The sequence below is a fragment of the Rhinopithecus roxellana genome, chromosome 15 (genome assembly GCF_007565055.1).
Source record: "Rhinopithecus roxellana isolate Shanxi Qingling chromosome 15, ASM756505v1, whole genome shotgun sequence".
In the NCBI taxonomy this organism is placed as follows: domain Eukaryota; kingdom Metazoa; phylum Chordata; class Mammalia; order Primates; family Cercopithecidae; genus Rhinopithecus; species Rhinopithecus roxellana.
This window is the reverse complement of record NC_044563.1, coordinates 116114095-116139452: the sequence shown is the minus strand read 5'-3', so window position 1 is coordinate 116139452 and position 25358 is coordinate 116114095. Positions and strand designations below refer to the sequence as shown.

The 25358-nt window shown below is 42.8% G+C and overlaps 1 protein-coding gene across 1 annotated transcript in view; it reads left to right on the top strand.

The window, feature by feature from the left end:
• Positions 1-25358, top strand: part of NAV2 (neuron navigator 2) — a 411604-nt gene that overhangs the window by 204597 nt on the left and 181649 nt on the right. The window contains exons 7-8 of the mRNA XM_030918125.1: positions 15398-16499; positions 21805-21917. Of these exons, the coding sequence (XP_030773985.1) occupies positions 15398-16499; positions 21805-21917 (1215 nt within the window). The remainder of the gene's footprint in view (positions 1-15397; positions 16500-21804; positions 21918-25358) is intronic.

The window sequence follows — 25358 nt, the reverse complement described above, 5'->3', positions numbered from 1 at the left end:
CCTGCCTTCATCTTCTCCTTTAAGTCCCAAATTGAGAGGATAACATTGTATTTGGGTCTGCCATTCATTTACATCTTTAGTACAAAATGTGACTCTTGCTGGAGAAAGTTTAGCCATTTGTCTCAAACTACTGGTATCTGGATTGACAGCTGGGAGTGGTTAGGTCAATAGTCAGTTTGATATTATTTGAAACCATCAACTTTGCTTCTGGCTTGTCAGCCAAATTTGGGGAAAAAATGAGAGTTGAGTCTGCATGCCTGTTTTTTTCCATCATGGACTGGGAGGTGACTTGTAAGCATTCTTCATTGTGGAAATAAATTCAGTACGTGCAACTGAATGAAAAAAGTATATGCATGCTGGGTGAGCAGAGAAGAACAACATTCTGGTTGAGTTATATGTCCCATTTTTCATTATGCTTGGGTGGAATAGATATGCCCCTGGAATTTCTGGTTATGATTAGTATCATGAATGTATTTGGCTGACCAGATTTTGCCCTGATCAAGTACAGAATCTATATATTTTGTCCTCCTGAGTTTGATTTTAATCACTAGGCATGGACCCCAGGACATTTTATTTCCCTTTCCTACTTTGCAAAGGGTTTAGTTCTAGAAGTTTCATGCGGTCATTCCGTGGCTTGAATGAATTCTTGACTCCCACTTGCCCTCAGACTGAGTTAGGCAACCCCTTTTGTGATCCACAGGTCTGTAAACCAATCATCATGACAGCTTCTTGCTTTGTCCTTCCTTCTGCTTTATGCTGTTTCATCCCCAAGATCTGGAACCCCTTGAAGGCATAGACCATGTATGCATTGCTGTATCCCTAACACCTGGGAAAGTACCTGGAGCAGAAGAAATGTCAAGAGAAAAATAAAAGTTGGAAGGATGGGATGAGATAGGGTGATTGGAGAAAAAAACATGCAACATTGTGGTTATTTTAGGATTCCGAGGAGAAATGTGGCCAAATAACTTTGAGCCCAGTCATATCCCTGGTTCCTGTACATCCAGAATTCATTATTCAAGATGACAAAGATTCTCTGAAACAAAATTTAATAAGCTTGAGCATGTTTAAGTTGGAATTAAAACCTCCAAGCTGGTCTGTGAGTGAGCCTGGTTTCCATGTTCTATCTCGTAGCCGTGCACATGGGTGAGAAGCTCTTTGAGTCCTTGTTCACCAAGGTTCATATGAAGAGCTCTTTGAGCCTTATGGAAACAGAGTAGATGTTGCCAAGAGTGACTGAGTCACCACTCCAGACAGTGAAAACTGTGTGTTTACTGGGCTGCTTCCAGCCAGCCTGGTGAAGTTGATGGGGCACACAGGCCAATGCCTGTCAGGCACAGGGCCCTGGCTCAGAGTGGGAATATGGCAGAGGTCAGCTTGGGCGGGGCCGTGGGAGCCACATATGAAACCATGGCACTGGAAGGACAGTTCTCTCTTTCTCTATAGAGTTGGGTTAGAGACCTGGTCCCATCTTGCTTATAAAAGAGAATAATGCCACCAAAATTTGGTATAGCTATATCTTGCTTTAAGAAAGCCCAGTATTAGTAGGGAAGAATAAGAATTAATCTCAGCATTTTGCAGTTTGCAGTGTGCTTTCACATCATTGCCCTTTTGCTGCTCTTGAGGAGGGAAGAAAGCTTTAGTCACCATCTCCATTTAATAAAGTTCATTGATTAAGAAGAACATGGGACCAGACACGGTGGCTCATGCCTGTAATCCCAGGACTTTGGGAGGCCAAGACAGGAGGATTACTTGAGCCCAGGGGTTCGAGACCAGCCTGAACAACACAGTGAGACTCCATCTCTACAAAAAATAAAAAAGTTAGCCAGGCATGGTACCATGTATCTGTGGTTCTAGTTACATGGGAGGCTGAGGCAAGAGAATTGCTTGAACCCAGGAGGTGAGGCTGTAGTGAGCCATGTTTGCACTACTGCACTCCATCCTGGGCAACAGAGCAAGACCCTGTCTCAAAAAAAACTAAGAAGAGCATGGACTTTATTGTTCAAATTCTTACTCTACCACTTACAAGCCATGACTTGGGCAAGTTGCTAATGTCTCTGAGCTGCAGTAAATCCATTGCCTCAGATACTTACATGAATTAATGAAATAATTAAATAAACCTGTTAAATGAAATTATTATTATTTATTTATTTGAGATGGAGTCTCACTCTGTCACCCAGACTGGAGTGCAGTGGCTCAATCTCAGCTCACTGCAACCTCTGCCTCCCAGGTTCAAGCGATTCCCCTACCTTAGCCTCCTAACTGGGATTACAGGCGTGTGCCACCATGCCTGGCTAATTTTTTTGTGTTTTTAGTCAAGATAGGGTTTCACCATGTTAGTCAGGATGGTCTTGATCTCCTGACCTCGTGACCTACCCACCTTGGCCTCCCAAAGTGCTGGGATTACAGGCATGAGTCACCATGCCTGGCTAAATGAAATTATTTAAAGCACTTAGTACAGTGCCTGGTACATAGATGGCATTCAAAAAGTGCTAGTTATTCGTGTTAGTTTTATTTTTACTTATGAATAAACTGGAGCTTAACTAGACTCAAGATTACCAAGCTTTTAAGTTGGACTTGAACCCATTCACAAAGTTTGATGATTACATAATTCCAAGGGTAGTCTGAATAGCACAGAACAGAATAAAATGATTATCTTGGCATTCTTTCCACTTCATTATAGTTATCTGATTTTTAAAGGTAACTTAGCCTTACAAATAATTGGTAGGATTCCTCTAAATGGGTGCTTCATTTGCAAAACCTCAATCTACCACCGACTTGTCACAGCCAAACCTATTACATAAAATAAAACAGACACATGGAGGAAATTGCTTCCTGATTTAGGTGAGTAAAGCTGGTGAGAAGTCTCTTGGGGCATTTTCTATCTCAGTATATTTCCTTTTTTCAGAAGAATTCTGTTTTCCCATTAAGAAGACAACTGTCAGGTGAAAAGGCCCAGAAATCTGGTAGGGCTGTGTGTGGATCAGTCACATCCGTGAAGCCCTGAAATTGTTTGATCTATCTGATACTAAGTGTCTGCATTCTTGGCAGAATCAGGATAAATGACTCCTTTTCTTCTTCTGTTCCTGCACATTTGGCATAATACACTCATAGACAGTGAATAATAGTCCAATTCAGCTCTCAGTTTCTGCATTGATTCCCCCAGAGAAATATAATAAGCTCGTTCTTTGGTTGGCTCCTGATTTTGACTGACAGAAAAAATAACAGCAGAAAGATTACATTTTGCCAGCATCCTAAATTTTGAAGAACAAAAAACATATTTAAATGACTGCTAAACTGTCTGACGTTCCTATTTTTAAAAAGAACCTCCTGGAGGGAAACATTCTCTTTTCCTTCAGGGAAGGAGTTAAAGGTCAACAAACTTTGTTGTCAAGTTTCTAAAAGCTGTTGACAGAAGACTTGATGAAAATACTATATCTTGTTCCCAGAGAAAAGCACATATTTTGAGAGTCCAGTTTATTGTCCCTTCTCAAGGTGGGGTAGACTAGAAGTGCAGCTTACATGTGTGAACTTTGAAATAAAGTTGCCTAGCTCTAATCTGTTTGATCTTGGGTAACTTACTAAGCCCCTATGCCTCAATTATCCTCGCTGGTAACATGGGATCATTATTACCTACGTCATTCGTGCTATTTATAGCACGAATAAAAGAAGTGAAAAACAATAAAAATGCTTAGCATTGTGCCTGGCACAAAGTGCATGCTCTGAAATATTGACTGTTATCCTTCTAAACGTGTGTTGTTAGTAATATTGCTGTGAGTATATATATGTGTGTGTGTATATATACATATATATGTATATAAATATATTTTGTATATAAATATGTGTGTATATATACATATGTATGTATATATATTTTGCCATGGAAAATTTTTGTCCAGTAAAATCTTAGAGAGCCGCTCTGGTAGAAGTGGAGCAGAGAATATATAAAAATAGGCTGACTCAATTCCCCTTTTCCACAATTGCTATAAATACTCTCTGACCTCACCCTCCTCAACTGTTCCCAAGATTGCTCCAGGGAACCCCAGAGCTCCCCCCAACACCCACTGCTGTAATGGGTCCTCGGTCTCTCACTGTCCAAACACTCTTGTTCAGAATGGTCCTGAGTTATGGACTGCTCTGGCAGGTGTTGCTGTAACTTTTTTTTTCTTCTTCTTTGCCACCCTGTGTCTTTGGGCAGAAAAACTAAAGGGAAAGAAAAGCCACCTTGTTCAGAAGAGTTCTTCTACTGTTGCCTTCTCCTTCGCTGTCTCTTCTCTAAAGCCGAGGGTCTCTGTCATTTTGGCCACTCTTCCTTGAGCATGGTTTAGGGTCATCCTCGTCCTTTAGGACAAACTATAGTTTCTCAGTGTGTGTTGTAAGATTTGAACTCTATGAACACCTGGTTTTTGAACTTCAGTATCTATTACAGTCACCTGGGGAGCTAGTTAAAACCCCTGTTTCTTGGGTCCCTCCCCAGAGATACTTTGATTTGGTATGTTTAGGGTAGTGCCGGGGAAGCTGTGTTACTTAACAAATTCCAGAATCCCAAGTTTAGTAGCAGCTGTGGCATTTACTGAATGTGAGACCTTGGAGAAGTCATTACCTGCCCACGGTTCTGTTGCCCTCTTTGAGAAAAGAATGTCTTAAAGTAGCTGATCTCCAAGAAGCCTTTCCAGGTCCAAAATTCTAAGATTTCACCATTCTAGCTGTGATCTGGGCTGTGTGCAGCAAAGCAAGATCCTCACCCTTCTCGTTCTGAATGTCATTCCTGTGTTAATATGACCCAAGATCCCATGGATTTTCATGGCAGCCACATCTCTGTAGTGAGTCACAGTGAACCTAACTGTTGATAGAAATCTTTTTAGGCATACTGGTGCCTGGTAATATCTTATTTCCTATTTTCATGTAGCTTTTGGCCTCCATGCAGAGTAAATAAAAGAAAGCAGGTACACCTCATGGGTGTTTGATGCTCGAGTGCATGAAAGAATCCCTCATTTTACTAGACTATAGCATCATGGGGGGAAATAAGGGCACATCTTCTTCCTTCTCCCTTTTCTAGCTCTCCTAGTAAGTGGCCAGTGGACATCTGTCTTTTCTGATTTAGCTTGTAAGCCCATTTTATGCCCCCTTCATTAGGACAGTGTTTGCCAAAATGCATCCCATGGTAGGCTTTTTCCTTAAACTATCCCATAAAATCAGTTCCCTGGCAAAAATACATTTAAGAATCGCATTATCATCCCATTATCCTTTAGGATATTCCCAGTGCAAATAGGCACATTAAAGGCTCCGAGAAGTCCTGTAGACAAAAAAACTATTTGACTACTATTTAGACCTCCATTTTCCAAACTTACCTGACCATGGAATCTCTTCTCTCTTTTACTGCCTATTTGTATTGTTCAGTGGAAGCCATTCTGGTTTAACACTGATTTGGAGGCTCCTATTTGGGGCTGCCCATCCTTGCCCCAATAGAAAGCAGAAAGATTGAACTGGGCTCCTAGAGGAAGGGGCCTACAGAATTCCTTAACTAACTTTATCTTAGAAGGAAGTATTTACAATAGTGTACAGCCATTGCACTCTGCCAAAAAGCTGCTGGTTGTGAACAATGACCTCCTGAAAGAATGGGATTTGCCCCCTGTAAAGTGTGTATAATCTGTCTGTGAAATTTCATACACTCTTGGAAAAAGGGAGATGGTTTTCTACAGCCAATTTTGTACTTTCTTATAGCCATATATGGTACAAGATAGAGAAATTGCCTGACCAATTAAAGCAAAAGTTTTCTCCTGGGGATTTTGAACAAATAAGTTCAAGAGAGGGAAAGGATGTGTTTTGAGGGTGATGTGGCTTCAAGAACTGAAAGATAAAGAATAGGCATGTCTTATATTTTTAAAGGTATCTTCCTTCAGATACCAGCAAATTATCTGTCTCCTTATCCAGCTGAGTGGGAGGATTTTCAAAATGTGTATAGAATACATTTGATGTAAAGGGTGTGTGTGTGAGAGAGAGGGAGAGATTTTAAGAACTTATTCTCTTTTTAAGGTGTTATCATAAGGTCAAACATAAGCCCAGCTGCATATGAATATTTCCAGCAAGTTAACCTTTGTTTAGCTTTACCAATTCTTTATAACATGAAGTGGGATTTGAGAACATACCTTGTAAAACTGTTTGGAGAAAATGTAGTGAAAACTACTTTGGAAAGGGATAATGCTTTTAAAAAACTGGGTTTTAGCTATCAGCAGAGAAACGAATTACCTCATTACCCATGGTTTCATTTGGTTTTATCCAAAATAAGCCACTGAAGTAAAAGGATTACCTTGTCATATATTAAAGAGAAACACAACTGTAATTGCTCCAGCTGTCGAGGGCCTTTTCTGCTTCCTTTGGGGTGAAAAAGTCACTGAGGAAAACTGGGAAATGTGTGGTTCATGTAGGACAGCGAAGGGTTCTGTCTATTAGGATAATGTGCTTTTACATTCTGCATGTTTATTTTTGATCAAACTGTCACAAGATACTGGAATATTCATACATGACATTTTAAGTGACCCAGTAGAGCAAAATCTCCACCATGCATAGAAGAAAACAACATTAAAAGCATCACCAAGATTTCTAGTCACTGAGTTCAGTTAGTTTTAGAGAGAACTGACATGGTTAGTCAAGAGGGGCACAAGTCAGGAGCACCTGATTTTAATTTTGAGCCCTATGGCGAGATCTGGTGTGGATGATAGTTTTTGTTTGTTTATTGATTTTTCCAGCCACCATTTCAGGGGACCCAATAAGACTTGAGGCATTCTTGGAAGTAGGCTAAGTCAGGTGCATCTACTAACCACAATGCAGGATAACAAGTGTCAGGGACACTTATTTTTTAAATAGTAGGCATTCCAATGGGCATGAAATAGTATTTGTTGTGGTTTTGATTTGCTTTCCTGAACGACTAGTGATGTTTAATGTCTTTCCATGTTTTTATTGGCCATTTGCATATCTTCTTTTGAGAAATATTCAAGTTTTTTGCCCATTTTAAAATCAGGTTGATTGTTTTTGTTGAGTTGTAAGAGTTCTTTATATATTCTGGATATCAGTCACTTATCAGATATGCAATTTATAATTATTTCATCCTATTCCGTAGGTTGCCTTTTACTCTACTGATAGTGTCCTTTGATGCACAGAAGTTTTAAATTTCCATGAATCCAACTATTTTTCTTTGGTTCCCTGTGCTTTTGGTGTCATATCCAAGAAATTATTGACAAATCCAAAGTCATGAGGTTTTGCCCTATGTTTTCCTTTAGGAGTTTTATAGTTTTCGTTTTTATGTATAGGTTTTAGATCCATTTCGAGTTAATCTTTGCATATGGTTTAAGGTAAGAATCCAGGCCAGGTGTGGTGGCTCACGCCTGTAATCCCAGCACTTTGGGAGACCGAGGCAGGTAGATCACGAGGTCAGGGGTTTGAGACCAACTAGGCCAATGTGGTGAAACCTTGTCTCTACTAGAAATACAAAAATTACCCAGGTGTGGTGGTTCATGCCTGTAATCCCACTACTTGGGAGGCTGAGGCAAGAGAATTGCTCGAACCCGGGAGGTGGAGATTGCAGCAAGCTGAGATCGCACCACTACACTCCACGCCTAGGCAACAGAGTAAGACTCTGTCTCAAAAAAAAAAAAAAAAAAAAAAAAAGAATCCAACTTTGGTTTTCTTTTCCATGAGAATATCAGGTTTTTCTACCACCATTTATTGAAAAGACCATTATTTTCCCTATTGAATAGTTGTGGAACTCTTACCAAACATTATTTGACCATATATGCAAAGGTTTATTTCTGAGCTATCTTGTCTAGTCCACTGGTGTATATGTCTGTCTTTATGATAGTACCACACTTTTTAAAAAATTATTTTAACTTTGTAGTGGGTTTTGAAATCAGAAAGTGTGAGGCCTCCAACTTTGTTCTTTTTCAAGATTGTTTTGATTTTTTGGGTCCCTTGAGATTCCAGTGAATTTTAGGATAGATTTCTCTGTGTCTGGAAAAAAAAAAAGTCGCTGGAATTTTGATAGGAATTGCGTTAACAAAACAACCTTTAAAAAACATTTGATTATATAGATCCTCATCCTTATTCTAGCTTAGACTTTCTAGAAGCATATGGAATTATAGATACAATAAGATCCTTGGAGCATGTGGATCTAAAGCCCAGCTTTCTCTCCCGCCATGCCCTCTCACTTTCCTGACTCCATTCCTTGTTTGTCCTCATGCCCCACTTTCCTTCTTTACTTCTCTCTGTACCTCCAGGGATCCTCTCCAAGAAGGAGTTGGAGAGAAGACTGTGTTTAAGCTATATCCTTAATATTAGACATTGACACAGTGCCGCTGAGAAGGCTCCTCCAGCCATGCTCCAAGAACCCTGCAGAACCTCTAAGTGGATCGAGACAGGTTCACCTGCCCTTCTGTGGTCTGGTGGCTACCAGATTGTCAAGAACTGACCAGGGTGACTCTGAAAACAGTCTCTAGCTCATGTGGCTGGAGTCAATACACTTAAAAAATAAAAATAAAAATAAAACTTGTTTCAATTATACTAACCAATTTGAATACTCAAGATTGACACCTTGACAAATTATAGGAAATTGCAAACATTTTCCCACACCCAATTATAAGGCCTGTTCTCCAAAGACTTGGGAGAGGATTTAGGCCAGAAACCTCCCCAGGGCAGATTTAAAAATCACAGTAGCAGTGACAGGAGCTGAGCTCAACAGGACACTCTCCCTAAGTGCCTGTTGGCATCAGGACCAGACCACCAACGTCTCCCTAACTGAAAAGCTGGGGACAGGAGAGACCTGGGGCCAGTGTCCGCCCTTACTGAAGGAGAGAAGAAGAAATGGTTTATTTATCTGCTTTGAACAGTATTTTCATTTAGAAAGCATTTTGGTTCCTGTCAGGGAAGATTAAGGCTGGTTGCCAGAAAAACCAAACCAAACTTTTTCCCTCCCCACCGGAGGATTAATGCTCTCTCTAAACTCCAAGAAAAAAAAAAAAATTCCTTTTCTTCAAAGGCATCCTGTCTGCAGTGTTTCAAATGAGACTTTTCCTTCTTGCAGTGGTTTGTCAGTTGGTGGTGGGCCAACCCTGTAAGCTGGTCTTTTAGAACTGAGGTGTTCCAACTGCAGGGCACAGCCCACTAGTGGAGCATAAGACCTGTTTAAGGGCCAGGAACGGTGGCTCACGCCTGTAATCCCAGCACTTTGGGAGGCCAAGGTGGGAGGATCACCTGCAGTCAGGAGTTCCAGACCAGCCTGGCCAACATGGTGATACCCCATCTCTACTAAAAATACAAAAATTAGCCGGGCATGGTGTCAGGCACCTGTAATCCCAGCTACTCGGGAGGCTGAGGCAGCAGAATTGCCTGCACCCGGGAGGTGGAGATTGCAGTGAGTTGAGTTTGCACCATTGCATTCCAGCCTGGGCAACAAGAGTGAAACTCTGTCTCAAAATAAAATCATAAAATAAAATAAATAAAATAGCCAGGTGTGGTGATATGTGCCTGTGGTTCCAGCGGTAAGCCGAGATCGCACCAGGGCACTCCAGCCTGGGCAACAGAGCAAAACTACGTCTTAAAAAAAAAAAAAGACCTGTTTAAGGGCTCTCCAATCAGCATTTTAGAACAGACTACACTAGCATATATCAGAGTTTATTGTACATAATAAGAGTATATCTTGATATTTTTCAGTTTAACATGTGGAGAAGTGGCTGTTTATTGGATGGCAATATATCATTCTTACCATGTTTTTACTATGTGGTCAAAAATTGTCACAGCTACTATTTTAAAATTATCTTTGGCTCAACAAGGCCTGGTCATGTTGCCAGAACTGGCAAAATATCATATACTAGACAAATACATAGAAATAAAGAACTAAAAACGAACCATTTCACGTTCGTTTTGAACCTAATTCTTATTTGAGCTTTCTGGTTTGATTTCTATTTGGTTGATTACGTGTTTCAAAAGAACACATTTAATATGAGTGTATCTTGATTTAATGTAACAGTGTTTCTCCCACTTCAGTCTTTCACAAAATTTCTGCATGATTTTTGCCAAATCTGTGAGCCGCTTGTGTTTTTTATTTCGTATTTTCCTTGAACTAGCTCAAATTTTAAATCTACATTTAATATCCATGAAACTGTTAATTTATATATGGCTAGTTATGATTTTCTAATACATCTAATAAGCAATGAAAATATGAATTTTAAAATATAAAAATACTCATGTGCCATGCAAAACAATCTCATCCACTTCAGTGGCCCACATGTCATCATTTGGGGGATGCAGATGTTCAAAACATTCTTTTATGCTTTTCTTTTTCCCCCTTAGGTTCCTTTGCTTTAACAAAGGTTCAGATATTTGAGGAAAATAACAAGAGTTGTTAGTTATCAGGGAAATAAGTGCTTTTCATTTTGAAGAACTCATCCCACCCTCTTCCCCCAAACTGGTTTTCATAGGATACTAGCATTTCTGAATTTACAAGCAGCTCATCTAATGTTAACCATACCTTGACTCAGCCCATTTTCTCCATCAAGACTGGAAATCACCCAGCCGCAGAGGGCCTCTCAGAGGCTTGCCCAGATTTGAATAGAAACAAGGCTAAAAGAACACTAGAGAAATAGCTCATCCTCTTTCTAACAAATGGGACACTGAAGCCAAGAGAGGCAAAATGGCATATCTAGGATCATGCCATGAGCTGGGGACAAAGTTGAAGGTCCAGCCTACCCACCCGCACCTCCTCTTTGTTTAACTTACTGTCTGAGGATCCTGTTGAGGAAAGCTTCATGGTAGGAGTCATAGGACCCCAGGATTAGAAATGGACAAAGAAGGCCAGGTGCGGTGGCTCACACCTGTAATCCCAGCACTTTGGGAGGCTGAGGTGGGTAGATCTCTTGAGCTCAGGAGTTCAAGACCAGCTTGGGCAACATGGTGAAACTCCATCTCTACAACAACAACACACACACACACACACACACACACACACACACAAATTAGCCAGGTGTTGGTGGCACTCGTCTGTAAGGCTGAAGCTGGGGAATCACTTGAGCCCGGGAAGTGGAGGTTGCAGTGAGCCGAGATCAAGCCACTGCACTCCAGCCCGGGTGACAGAGTGAGACTCCATCTCAAAAAACAAAAAAGAAAGAAAGAAAAGAAAAACGGACAGAGAGAGGAACAGGCCCCAAACAGCCACTCAGCCAAGCTCTGAGATCACTGGTGTGATATCCTAGGAATGATAGAAATGTATCTAGTTACTTTGTACAAGACCACTCATGACTTGACATACCCTTTGCGACACAGGGGACTTCTGACTGTGACATGAGTAGAATATTGATGACCTGGTCCTCAGATGCCCTAATGCCCCCTCTCTAGCCCCACTCAAGACTTCTGCTCTAGAAACCAAATTCAGAATCATACCCAGGTACTACCTTTTGTAGTCATAATGAGTAGCCTTGAAATGCCCACATGGCTTAATAACCAGGGGAGCCCAGACTAAATACCACATAGAAATTCTGATTCTCTGAGTTTTAATCTGATTTTTTTCCTGAGTGTAGGCTGAAGAGTTTTAATAACACCCTAAAGACTCATCACAAATCCCACATCTCTGTGGCCTTAAATATGACTTGCAAATGTCAAAATTATCAACCAGCAATTCAGAAGCCAGTTGCTAAGTATCTTTATGCTCCAGCAGGTTTTAGGACACAACGATGAGTCAGGGAGGGGAGTCTCTGTCCTGGAGGAAATCCCAGACCAGGGGAATAACCGACCTTTAGCAGAAGCACCACGTGATAACACAAGGATCACTTCCTCCAGGAAGTTTTCTCAAACTCTTCAGGGAGAATTACTAGAGGCTACTAATTCTCTGCTTCTCATAGCACCTCGTAGAGCTCTCTACCACTTTTTATACTGTTTTTGTGGTTTGTTTTGAAGTCCATTGCACCCTGAGACAGTGAGTTCCTAGAGGGCAGGAGCTTTATTCAACTCTGTGTTCCCAGAGTGTTGTATAAAGTAGCTGGCCCTCCAAAATCATCCTGTGGAAGGGATATGGACAGAATCCTAGTGAAGCACACAGTAGGGGAAAATGCCTTGTGATATAAACCAGGCCTGAGGGTCTCAGATGGCCATTTCACCAAGACAAGCCAAGTATCTGTTTTCTTCTTGGTCAGTTATTAGCTACGTGGTTGGTTGATTTCTAGCTGTGATTGTTAGTGTTAAAAAAAAAAAATAGAAATGATAGTAGAGACATCCATTTCTCAGCAAGCCTCAGAGTAGTTCCAAGCAGCAAGATCACATTGATCCATGCACAGATGGGGACTATGCCTAAAACTTCTTTAGGAAAGAGGAACATACCTTTGAACATGATCTTGTAGTTCCTACAAGGACAGTGTTACAACCTGCCCCTAAATCCCCCATCCTTTTCTTTAGCACAAATTTTTAACAAATAATATAGTTTATTTAATTAAATTTATCATCTGCTCCTTCTTGCTAAAATGTGAACTCTATAAAGGCAGAGATTTCTGTTTTTTCATAGATGGATCCCAAGTACCTAAAATGGTATCTGACACATATTAGGAGCTCATTGAATGAATAGATAGATATAAATGAATGTATTGGATGAATGAATGAAAACTTTACATCTGCCCCAGATCTGGGTTCAGGTGAAGGAAAGACAGTTTTCCTAGGAGGTGTGGTACTCAGGACTGGTGGATTCACTATTATTTCAGCCAGAGAGCCGTCCTCTGTGATGTAGGCTGCTTTCTTTCAAATGGCAGGGTTGGTTTGTACCCCACCGTGGATGTCATGAACATACATAAGCTAGTAGAAAGGGCAGTTCCTAAAAGTGCTCTTGGTGTTTAAGTGGCTGTTTACATGTATTCTTCATCAAAGGAGGTAGGTATGATATCATGTCAGGAGACCTGGGTTCAAATCCCAGATCTCTGCATTTCTGGCTGTGTAACTTAGGATTATTCTTTAGCCCTACCTAAGTCTCAGTTTCCTCACTCTTAAAATAGGCACAGGAACCCCTTTTCACAATGTGCTGAGCACTGAGCTTCCTGACACCGAGCAGGCCACCGATGGGCAGCATCAAGCCCATAGCAACCCTCTAACAGGCCGGCAGTGTGGGTGGGTTCTCTGAGCCTGATTCCAAGCCAGTCTCTGGCTCTCCCCAGGAAAAGATCCAACAACACCCCTTGAGTTTTGTTAGGGAGGATTGTGAGGCACCCTCCCTCCAAACCCAAATCCCCAGTAAGTCAGGAAGATATATGTGTTTTAAAACATCGGGAGGTCTGCTTTGGATCACCCTGGAGCTGTGGCTTCCCCGAGCAGCTGAGAGTGAAAGGAGGCAGTTCCTCTGCTGTGAGCTCTCACGGCACGGTGCTCACGCCCCACACAGGGGCTGCCTTCACTCGGCTTTAGCAGCCGTTGACTTTTAAATCATAATAAGCCGCTCTATATACAGTTTACTCTGTTGCTAGAAGGCAGTGGAACATAGGTATTAAAAAAAAAAAAAAAGGCAGAAGAAGCAGCCGTTAATCCCGCCAGGCTTCTGGGCACTGGAATAGTTGTGGATGACAAAAGTTAATTAGAAACATGAGCAGTTTAACCGAAAACACTTGTGACAATTGGAAGGGCAGCCTCTCCGGTTGGAGGATTTTTCCTAGGGAATCATTGCAGGAGAAAGTGGCTGCTGCTAGGTAAGTCATGTCATTGTGACTTTGCAGATGCAGAGGTGCTTTTAGGGGGGCTGAAGGGGTGCGTCCTGTCTGCCGTGCACACTGGTCATGGGGTATGGGTGGGCGTGGGCACAGGGCCCAGTGGAGACGTGCCTTGCCTGGCACTTTCTCTCCAACAGCTGTCTTTCCTTGAGAGAGAGGCTGCATCATCCCGGGCACTGACGGAAGAAGGGTGCTGCAGTTTCCGTTTCTGTCACATTGGCCACCTTGGTGACTAGCCGTTAGTTTGGAGCCTGCCCTCACTAGAACAATTCTGGCTCCAGTTTGGAAACATTTTGAGGCTTTTCTGAGAAAAGAGTCTGGCCAGGGAAATACTCACTGAGAGCCAAGGGGAAGCCTTGACTTTCAGATAACCTGTGTGTTTTCTTGCCCACAGTGAAGCCATGTGTATAGATTACACTCTAGAGAAAAAAAAAAAAAAAGTTTTTTTGTTTTTAAGTCAAACCTGAACCATGTTTGCAACTTTTTTGTTTTGTTTTGTTGTTGTTGTTGTTGTTGTTGTTTTTGAGACGGAGTCTCGCTCTGTCGCCCAGGCTGGAGTGCAGTGGCCGGATCTCAGCTCACTGCAAGCTCCGCCTCCCGGGTTTATGCCATTCTCCTGCCTCAGCCTCCCGAGTAACTGGGACTACAGGCGCCCGCCACCTCGCCCGGCTAGTTTTTTTGTATTTTTTAGTAGAGACGGGGTTTCACCATGTTAGCCAGGATGGTCTCTATCTCCTGACCTCATGATCCGCCCGTCTCAGCCTCCCAAAGTGCTGGGATTACAGGCTTGAGCCACCGCGCCCGGCCTGTTTTTTTTTTTTTGTTTGTTTGTTTTGAGACAGAGTCTCACTCTTTTTGCCCAGGCTGGAGTGCCATGGCGTGATCTTAGCTCACTGCAAGCTCTGCCTCCCAGGTTCAAGCACTTTTCCTGCCTCAGCCTCCCGAGTAGCTGGGATTACGGGCATGCTCTACCATGCCCAGCTAATTTTTGTATTTTTAGTAGAGACTGGGTTTCACCATGTTGACGAGGCTGGTCTTGAATTCCTGACCTCAGGTGATCCACCCGCCTTGGCCTTCCAAAGTATTGGGATTACAGGTGTGAGCCAGTGCACCTAGCCATTTGCAGCTTTTTAAAAGTGCCAGCATAGGAAAAACTTACATGCTTTAATAGGCTTTAACAAATTTTGTGTGTAATTATTCTTTTTTAAAGATTCTACATGGTTTCTCCTCCTTTTCTGTTTTTGTAATTGTATTTTAGTGTCTCTGATACATTGTTTGCTTAAAGTTGGATAATTCTTGATTCTTTCCCATAATTGGGAAACAGACTGTGGGATGAATAATTGAAAACGGTAGGTATTTCCTACTGTTTCCTGCACTGGCTATATTAATGGTGAAGGTATCTGTTAAGATTTGTTAAGACCCTCACATTCACGTGGCACATGCCACCAAAATGTGATGGGGTCGGGGGGATGTGAACTGTGCCATACGGAAAGCAGGAGGAAGTCAAGCCAGGAATTAAAACCTAACCACAGATAATCCACAAAGTGGGCAATGGAGCTATATGGCATTTGGGTTGGGAGTGATTGGTTGTGTGGCCATGGCTGACCCTCCCTGATCTTCAGTGCAGGTCAACAGGTGTTACTCAGGCCTCCTCTCTTCTGTCTCTGCAGAGCCTTTGGCAAGCTCAGCCTCCTCCCACCCCGGAATGAGTGACAATGCACCTGCTTCCTTGGACAGCGGCAGCAGCTCCACCCCTACTAATTGTAGCACCTCCTCGGCCATCCCACAGCCCGGTGCAGCCACCAAGCCTTGGCGCAGCAAATCCCTCAGCGTGAAGCACAGTGCCACGGTATCCATGCTCTCAGTCAAGTCTCCTGGGCCTGAGGCTCCCAGGCCCACACCTGAAGCCATGAAGCCAGCCCCCAACAATCAGAAGTCCATGTTGGAAAAGCTGAAACTTTTCAACAGTAAAGGGGGCTCAAAGGCAGGTGAGGGCCCGGGGTCCCGGGACACAAGCTGTGAGCGGCTGGAGACTCTGCCCAGCTTCGAAGAGAGTGAGGAGCTGGAGGCCGCCAGTCGCATGCTCACCACCATGGGCCCTGCTTCCAGCAGCCCTAAGATTGCACTCAAGGGCATTGCCCAGAGGACTTTTAGCCGGGCACTGACCAACAAGAAGAGTTCTCTGAAAGGCAATGAGAAAGAGAAGGAGAAACAACAGCGGGAGAAGGATAAGGAGAAAAGCAAGGACCTTGCCAAGAGAGCCTCTGTGACGGAGAGGCTGGACCTTAAGGAGGAGCCAAAAGAAGACCCCAGTGGAGCAGCCTTGCCCGAGATGCCAAAAAAGTCCTCCAAGATCGCCAGCTTCATCCCCAAAGGGGGGAAGCTCAACAGTGCCAAGAAGGAGACCATGGCCCCTTCCCACAGTGGAATACCAAAACCAGGAATGAAGAGCATGCCCGGGAAATCCCCAAGTGCCCCAGCGCCTTCCAAGGAAGGGGAGCGGAGCCGGAGTGGGAAGCCGAGTTCAGGGCTCCCCCAGCAGAAGCCCCAGCTGGACGGCAGACACTCCAGTTCCTCTTCCAGCCTGGCATCCTCAGAAGGAAAAGGCCCAGGAGGGACCACCTTGAACCACAGCATCAGCAGCCAGACCGTCAGTGGGTCCATCGGGACCACCCAGACCACAGGAAGCAATACCGTCAGTGTTCAGCTACCTCAGCCCCAGCAGCAATACAACCATCCCAACACTGCCACGGTCGCACCTTTCCTGTACAGGTAGGAGCTGCCACCCACCTGTGCTGCCTGGGACATTGGGTAAAAGATCCTATCTAGTGGATTCCGGGTCTGTGAGGGCAGGAGCTAGACTGTGCTCCAGGAATATGTAAGTCAATAGCTAAGAAACCATGTGATAAGCTCCTAAGAGAAGCAGACACAATGTGCTACAGGGAGCAGTTCATACAGCACAGGTTGGGGGAGGAACAGAGGAAGCTGAAGAAGGGAAGTAAAATGTGAGCTGATCCCAGGCCTTGTCGCAGCAGCTTCCCTGAGCAGAAAGCATGAAGGCCTAAATATGAGGGTGGGGGCGGTTTGGTGTCATCCTACAGGCCCCAGCATTAGTCCTAACACATCCTAACATATTGAAAAAATAAATAAAATAATAAACACCTGGCTCAATAACTAAGATTTCTTATAGCAGGGATTGCCTTGAACATTCAGATCCTCACAGTCCCTGCTGCATGCTGGGGCTTTCTGAAGGGAGAGGGACATGGGGGAGAAGAGAAATGGTAGGGAAGGGTCCGGTTCTAGAAGAACAGAAGAGCTCATGTTCTGAGGAGATAAGCCTGGGTGTTTGTGGTGATGGACGGATCCTTCTGTCCTTATCTGTCCCCCAGCCCCTTTCTCTTTGATGGCATATCCTCAGGACCATGAGAGACTGTGTGGAGCCAGTCCACACTGTGGTGCTGCTGCTCTGTGTGATTCTGGCCAGCAACATAGCTTGTTGCTTAGGCTACAACACGCCCCTTACTGAATGTGGCACGCGGGCTCCAGGGGCTGTGTCATACACGTGGATGAGTCCACTCTAGGCAGTTGGAAGCTCCCCAGCCCCTGCCCTTAAAGTTCTTATCATTCCCAGAGCTTTCACTGACAGTGCCCAACTCTGTCCTGTGCTGGAGATGAGCAATGCATTTGGCCACACTGCACAATTGGATAACTAATACTCGTACACACAAAAGAGGATTAATGATCAAGTGTCACATTCTAGACACGTTTCACAGTTGTAACTCAAGTGCATACAGATGCACAACTGTACACTCACACTCATACCGCCATACATGTGGACACACATTAAAAGTCACATATAAGTATGAACACAAGTATACATTCATACATGAAATGCAAAGGCACATATGCATATGTGTATTTATATACCTGTTCAGGTGCATAGGTGCATGCCCAGACTTTCAGCTTGCTATGTTTGTATGATTCCCCAAAGAATTTGATATTCCCTCTTTCCTCCTGAGCTGTGTTCTAGTGGGCTCTGTTATAGTTCCTGCCAATAGCTGGTGGAGGGACTGGCTTAAGTGCTTTCAAAGGAAAGCCAGCCAGCACCAGGCCAGCAAAAGAATGTCAGGCATTGTGCTCCTTCCTTTTATTTTGCTTGCATTCTCCTTCAGTGAGGGTTGTGCTGATCTTTTTAATTGGGAGAAGGTCTCACTTTATTGAATCAAGTCATCAGCTCAGCTCACAATCCTGAGAAGAGCACCAGGGCTTAGATAATGACTCAGCTGGTCTACACTCACAGCTTTTGTTTTGTTTTTGTTTTTTGTGGTTTTTTTTGAGATGGAGTATCGCTCTATTGCTAAGGCTGGAGTGCAGTGGCACCATCTTGGCTTACTGCAACCTCCACCTCCCAGGTTCAAACAATTCTCCTGCCTCAGCCTCCTGAGCAGCTGGGGCTACAGGTGCATGTCGCCACGCCCAGCTAATTTTTTTTTTTTTTTTATTTTAATAGAGAAAGGATTTCACCATGTTGCCCAGGCTGGCCTTGAACTCCTGAGCTCAGGCAGTCCACCCTCCTCGGCCTCCCAGAGTGCTAGGATTACAGTCATGAGCCACTGCACCCAGCCGTGAACTGCTTTTAATACAATTGTTCTCTGAAGTGTGGAGGCAACTGAATAGCTCCACATGAAATTTTTACAATTCCAGTAGCGTTATTAGTCTTGAGGTAATACATATTCAAGATTCACAGATTCTCTATTTGCATTTTCAAAATTAAAATATGACAGTCTTTGATCACCGTCAATCCCATTCCTTCTTTTTTTGTTGTTCGCTATAATTTGAAAGATTATAAAACATATAACCTCTTTTTATTTCAAGGTTTTCTATCAGAAGAAAAGTCTTAATGATAAAGATCAAAAGTCTGACAAAGAGGAGGAAGAGGAAAATGTCTAGGATGTGGATCTGACTAGCCCCGTTTTTATGTTAATACCCGCTCTGGGTAACGTCCTTCTGTCCCCTAGGTGCCTTCATCTTTAGGGGAGTCTGGGAAGTGACACTGGAACCAAGAGCACCAGGATAGAAATCAGGACACCTAGGCCCTGTCCTTTATCAGCCCTTGGTTCCTTCTGAGGTCTTGGGTACCAGCTGAAGGAACAGTTATTGATCGAGTGTGGGCAGAGTCTGCTAAGGGCTTTCTACCTCTTAGCTCACTTCATTCTTCCCACACCTCCATGAGCTAGCAGCTTGGGGTAATTAAGCAATTTGCCCCAAGTCACAGAATTAGACTAGAGGAGCTCATGTTTAAAACCAAGTGTGGACTGGGCATAGTGGCTCACACCTGAAATCCCAGCACTTTGGAAGGTCAAGGTGGGCAGATCACTTGAGGTCAGGAATTCAAGACCAGCCTGGCCAACATGGTGAAACCCTATCTCTACTAAAAATACAAAAATTAGCCTGGCGAGGTGGCACATGCCAGTAGTCCCAACTACTCAGGACGCTGAGGCATGAGAATCCCTTGAACATGGGAAGCGGAGGTTGCAGTGAGCCATGATCATGCCATTGCACACCAGCCTGGGCAACAGAATGAGTCTCTGTTTCAAAAACAAAACAAACAAAAAGCCAAGTCTGTCTAACTAGTGAGACCAGGCTCTTAACCGTGTCTTGATTCTAAATCACTTTATCTTCATTGTCTTCATCTGGAATGTGAGAAGTTTGGATTAGATTAGATTCTATAAAATGGTTTATTCTTCTTTTCTGCTCTAACATTCTCTCCCTCAAGCTTATGGTTCACTATATATAACTTACAATTGCTCCCCCCAGCAAAACCTCTCCATGTTAAAGTTGTTACCAAGGAGTAAAGGGAAGATGGGTCATTTTTTAAAAAAATCACTCAGAATGAATTATATTTATCAATTCAGAAGTACAGTAGACTCCTCTATCACTTTATAGTTTACTAAGAGTTGTGTGTCACATACCTTTGATTTTTATAGAATCAGAGGAGGTTGCTATTATTATCCCCATTGTACAGATGAGGATGCTGAGATTCAAAGAGGTGAAGTGACTTAACTCAAATTTGCATGCTAACAAGTTACAGATCTTAGACCTGGAGCTAGTCAAATATTTAGACTTCCAAGTCTAATGTTCCTTCTAGTACCTAGCATCTTCTGAGACTTAAACATTTCTTATTTATCCAGCCAACACGCCCTTCTTGTGTTGCCTGTGCAACATATGAACTTGAACTAAACTTTGCCTCTGGAGAGCTCTCAATCTAGTTGAGGAAAGATTTACTTATTAGATCACATTTTAGCCAACAGGAGAATAAGGAGAGTGCTATAGGATCACATTTTAGCCAACAAGAGAATAAGGAGAATGCTATAGGAACTCCTGGCAAGGAGTCAAGGAAGGCTGTCAGGCAAAGATGACATGGAAGCTACATCTTAAAGACAGATTAGGAGTGAACTAAGGAAGGAGGAGAAGGGCCTTTAGGCAGAGAGGTTGCAGTTACTACAAAGATAAACCTGTTAAAGGCATGTGGACAGAAGCCACATGTGGGTGGAGCATAGTAGAGCTGCATGTAAAGGGTTAGAAAGGCAGGTGATGGGGCTGGAAATAAAGGAAGAATGTGGCCATCGTCTACCACAGTAAGGAGTTTAGACCTTGTTCTGTGGGTAATGGAAACCACTGAAGACGGTGATGTCATCACGTAAGTTTTACAGAAGTCAATGAAGAATCGTATGGGGAGTAGACCAAACTTAGGAAGAGTGTAGAATGGAGATCACAGATTCAGATGCCTAATTGGCCTCTAAATGGTCATCTAGATGGGTGGCTCAGGGTGAGCGAGACTGTGGCAGAGGGAGCCACACCTCTTTAGAGGGTGCAGCCACCACTTGGCACCAGCAGGTGACGATCTACAATAACAAAGGCTCAGTCTTTCCCAGGCTTTATTGTTTTTACTGGACGAAGGCAGAAATCCGGATATTTATTGTGAAATATCCCAATTTTTAAATGTTGAACTAATTTTAAAACTCTAAAATATTATGTAGACCAGTAGGAATAAATTGGGCTGGTTTCCACACTGGGCTGCCATTTGCAACCTCTAGGTGTGAGGTACCTGATTCAAAGCACTCTTAAGGCCTCAGTAGAAATGAAGAGGGCTTGGACCCTGGCTGGAGGTGAGAGGAGCACAGGGATTATGAAATCCTTTAAAGGCAAAGATAACAGATTTGAGAACAATGGCCTCAGTAGGAAGATGAAAGGAGGGAAGAACGGTTGGGTGACTTGAGGTTTATCAGTACATCCTCCATCGTCCATTCTCATTCTTGGCAAACGTTTTCCTCACAGATAGTAAAATCGGTTGAATTAGTTCAGGATGCCAGTGCGTTAATAATGTTACATGCAGGGTCATGCATCTGAGTGTAATTATGCATTTGCATGCCATGCCTGAAAGAGCAGAGGTAGCTGTGACAAGAAAACATTGCATGAAGCCGTTGCTTCAATTTGCTTGACAAATAAGGGCATGGAGAGGGTTTGGGGAAGTACAGATTTCAGTCGAGTGTTGAAATAATGATCAAGGAGACCTTTCATGTCAGAAGAACTGAGCTCTGAATCAGAGACCTGGAGGGTAAACACACCTGCTTGGCACCCACTTCCAACTGGTTTTATGGTCACCTTTATAGAGAAAACCATGTCAAGATGATTTTGGGGTGGGGGTGCTGTTAATAGAGTCATCTTTATGTTTGACTTGTTGGCGTTGCTGGTTACTTAGAAGTTGTTCTTTGGCATGTGTCTGGCATGACCTAGCATCCTGAGGGAGGTTCAGAGAAGCATTCACCAGTGAGGGATAACAGGCCCTCCATCTGGGCAATGAGAAGTTTATCTTTTACAGTTCGGTGGCTTTCTCTGTTCTTAGGACATTGCTCCACATACGGCTAATGAATTATTTAGCGTCAGTCCGCTCGTCCGCTGTTCTGAAGCTTCTTGCTATAGGAGGTAATGGTGAGGGCTGTGGTTAGACCACAGTGGTCCAGACGTGGTAGTTGCCTCTCATGACAAGTGTGTCTGCTTTGGTTTGTGTGTGAAGGTCTCAGACGGACACTGAAGGGAATGTCACTGCCGAGTCAGGCTCAACGGGTGTGAGCATGGAGCCCAGCCACTTCACCAAGACTGGACAGCCTGCTCTGGAAGAACTCACTGGTGAGTATGGAGCCCCAGAAATCTGTGTCTGTTGGTGATGAGGCACTACCTGCTGGAACAGCATGAGCCCAGCTTGATTACAAGTTGCGTTATGGTTGCATTGACTTTGAGCTAAACAAACTTTCTTTCTTTTTTGTTTCCTATTATTTTTCTTCTTCTTTTTCTTCCCTTTACTCTCCCTCTTACAGTTTCTTCCCACCTCCCCAGAATTGTAAACAAATCTCTTACTGGTGTGCAAATCCTGTTTTTAAGATATATTCAATTTTATTCATTTAGGGGCTCTGGACTACACTGATACTTAACTTTGAATCTTCTTATTTACTCTTCAGATAAAGTTGCTTTTCAACAAGATTTAGAATAGTGGATTTCGTTCCTGTATAGAAGCACTGATTTAAAATGTGTTCTTAGAGTCCTACATGAATTAGGGGGAAAAATTGTAACATGCTTCTTTTTACCGGAAACAAAAAAAAGAAACCTAAATTTTATTTAATTGTAACATAGACAATGAAGATTACAGAGACATTATACTGTATGACAGCATAAAATCCACAGTTGTTGTATAGTTAATTCTACAAGCATTTATTTATGAACACTATACTCTCACATTCTTAATTAAAGAAGAAAAGTCACACCTTAATTAGAATTCTTACTACAGTGGATTCCAAGCTTCCATCTTCTCTGTCTCTTTTCCCCATTCCCCAACTCTGTGTCCCATGCTCCAGCAACTTCTAGTCAGGGAAGTGAGTGGTAAGCCATTGATTTATTAGTGGCTGTGTCACTCTTCTCATATCTTACCGCTTCCACAGTTAGGTTAAAAACTGAATCCATGCTTAAAATCTATTTATTAAATTGAATATCCCTGACTACAGCATTTTAATAGCCACATTACAGCTGTGGAATTGTTCTGCAGCCCAATGATTGAAACTTACCCATCTCGCAATTAGCCCCAACAATTAATTTCAGAGGATCTGGGTGATCTATTTCCTTCTGATTCCACTGGCTGGGCACAGTGACGGTGCAGAGATTCTTCAAGCCATTTGTAAGCAATCCATCTTAGAATGATTCGGGCCCCACATTTGGGATTGATTTTGTTTCCTTCTCTTCGAGGTTTGTAGCTTTCTTGTATATGAGTACATGGATAGCATAGGAAAAGGACCAGCAATGAGAAGGGTGTGGAGTTCAGATGGCTGCTCAAGTCTCCATGTACATTCCAGATTGTGTTCTGATATGCAGACATCAAAAGAACGAGGCCGATGCTTCAGATCCCAGCATGGTTCAGATATGTGGCCCGTGGAGTGGTGTGGATTCCTGTCAGACATTGAATCTCAGCAAAATCCACATTGGAAAAGCAAAAGCGGGAGCCAGAGAATATTCCAAATATTACTTAGATTTCAGAGTGACAGATTGCAGTATGTGATCTTCCCCTAATTTTTCTTTTTATCTCCATGTCTCCACTGTACCAGGCCTTAAGAACTCAGAAACCCTGAGTTGGCTTTGGGGAAGAGACTTGTGCAGCCAGTAGTGTTTGACTATTCACTCTTTGGTGTCAAATCAAATGGGGTTGGTCGCTAATGAAAATTCCTTATCAGGGTGACAGGTCTTTATATTCAAGCAGTAGAAATCATACTTGTGACTATGTTGAATTTTTTTATAGAGAGACTGAATAATAAATAGCATGATGTTGAATTTAACTTACCCACAGCCAATCCTTTGAAATGACAGTGAATGGTAGGACTATTTAGAAATGGACATTTACATAACTATTTGATCAATCGCTTGGTTCTTCCCCTTACTTATGCAAATGAGTGGGTTTTCCTATGGTGTATGATCATGTACAGAACATTATAGTTGAAAAATGCATCTTGGATGATAGAATTGAAGGAATCACACACCTGCTTATCATCCTGCTCATGAATTCCTTCTAAAGCTTGCTGATGACTATCTTTCAGCCTCTGCTTGAATATTTCTTGGACAAAATGTTGTTCCTTCATAAGGCAGCCTGCTATTTTTTTGCTGTTGTTGACGGCTTCATCAGTTAATGGAGTTCTTTATTCTTACATTTCCAATCACCGGATATAATTCAGCCTTCTGAAGCCCCAGCAGTTTTCATTCTTTTTCATGTTGTAACATATCCCTTAAGGTTTCTTTATTTCCAAGTAAAAATCCTGGATTTTTTCCATGGTCCTTTTGTAACACCTTGATATCCTCCAAACTCAGTCATATTTGGTCGCAATGTGATGCTCTGCCAATCATGACTAGTGGCTTGAGCATCATTGGCAAAATCCTGATCACTACAGGTAGACACTAAATTTTTAAGACCTCTCTGAATCTATGAGCTGAAAGCTCCCAGCTGTTTCCACTGGAACTCAATTATGTTTTTATTGTGTTCAGGCTGTGAGTTAGTAGGTAAATCCTACATTCAGGTCATTTTCAGAGGAGGCATAATTGGCAGTTCCGAATGTGATCACCTAAGCATGTCAGGTGGGTTACTGTTTTGTGTTCTTACATTACCCTTGGGGTCTGATGTAGAGCCCTGAAGGAGGGCAAATATTTCCCAGCAGGACCCACAAGAGGGACACAGGACACTCACATTTACTGAGCCCTCGTTTTGTGCTATGTGCCATCTCGTCTGATGCTCACACTAACTCTTCTAGCAAAGGGTTTTTATGTCCATTTTACAAATGAGATCTAGGGTCAAGTGGCCAATACGCAGCACTGCCACAATTCAAATATTTATCTGTGGAAATGTGAAGTCCATGCTTTTCCTACAACCCCACACTGACCAAACATGTGTTGCATAATAAACATTTCTTAGACTTCTATAAATTGTGTGGGGGTTACCAAAAGGAAAGATGAGACGCCATCCCCAACTCAAAGATCTTTGACTTTCTGTCTGGGTGCAGTGGCTATACCTGTAATCCCAGCACTTTGGGAGGCCAAGGCGAGAGGATCGCTTGAGGCCAGGAGTTTGCGACTAGCCCGGGCAACATAGAAGACCCCGGGCAACATAGAAGACTCTGCAAAGAAAACAAATTAGCCAGGCATTGCGGTGCATCCCTGTAGCCCTAGCTACATGAGAGGGTGAGGTGGGAGGATTGCTTGAGCCCAGGAGTTTGAGGCTGCATTGAGCTATGATCACAGCACTGCACTCCAGCCTGAGGAACAGAGCAAGACTCTGTCTCTAAAAAATAAAACAAAATAGTTGAATTTCTAATGAATTCTAATAGTGGAATTTCTAATGAAATTTCTTAATTTCTATTAAGACCATTAATAGAGTGATGGATAAGTAAGTATGGTTACTATATTTTGTGTGTGTGGTTAAGGTAATTAGTTGAGGTAATTTGTAAACCTATGCCTAGATTTAGCCTCATAATCGATGTTTTCTGAAGGGCCTAGAGCTAACCTAAGAATCAATATTTTTTTAGCAGGCTTATATACATA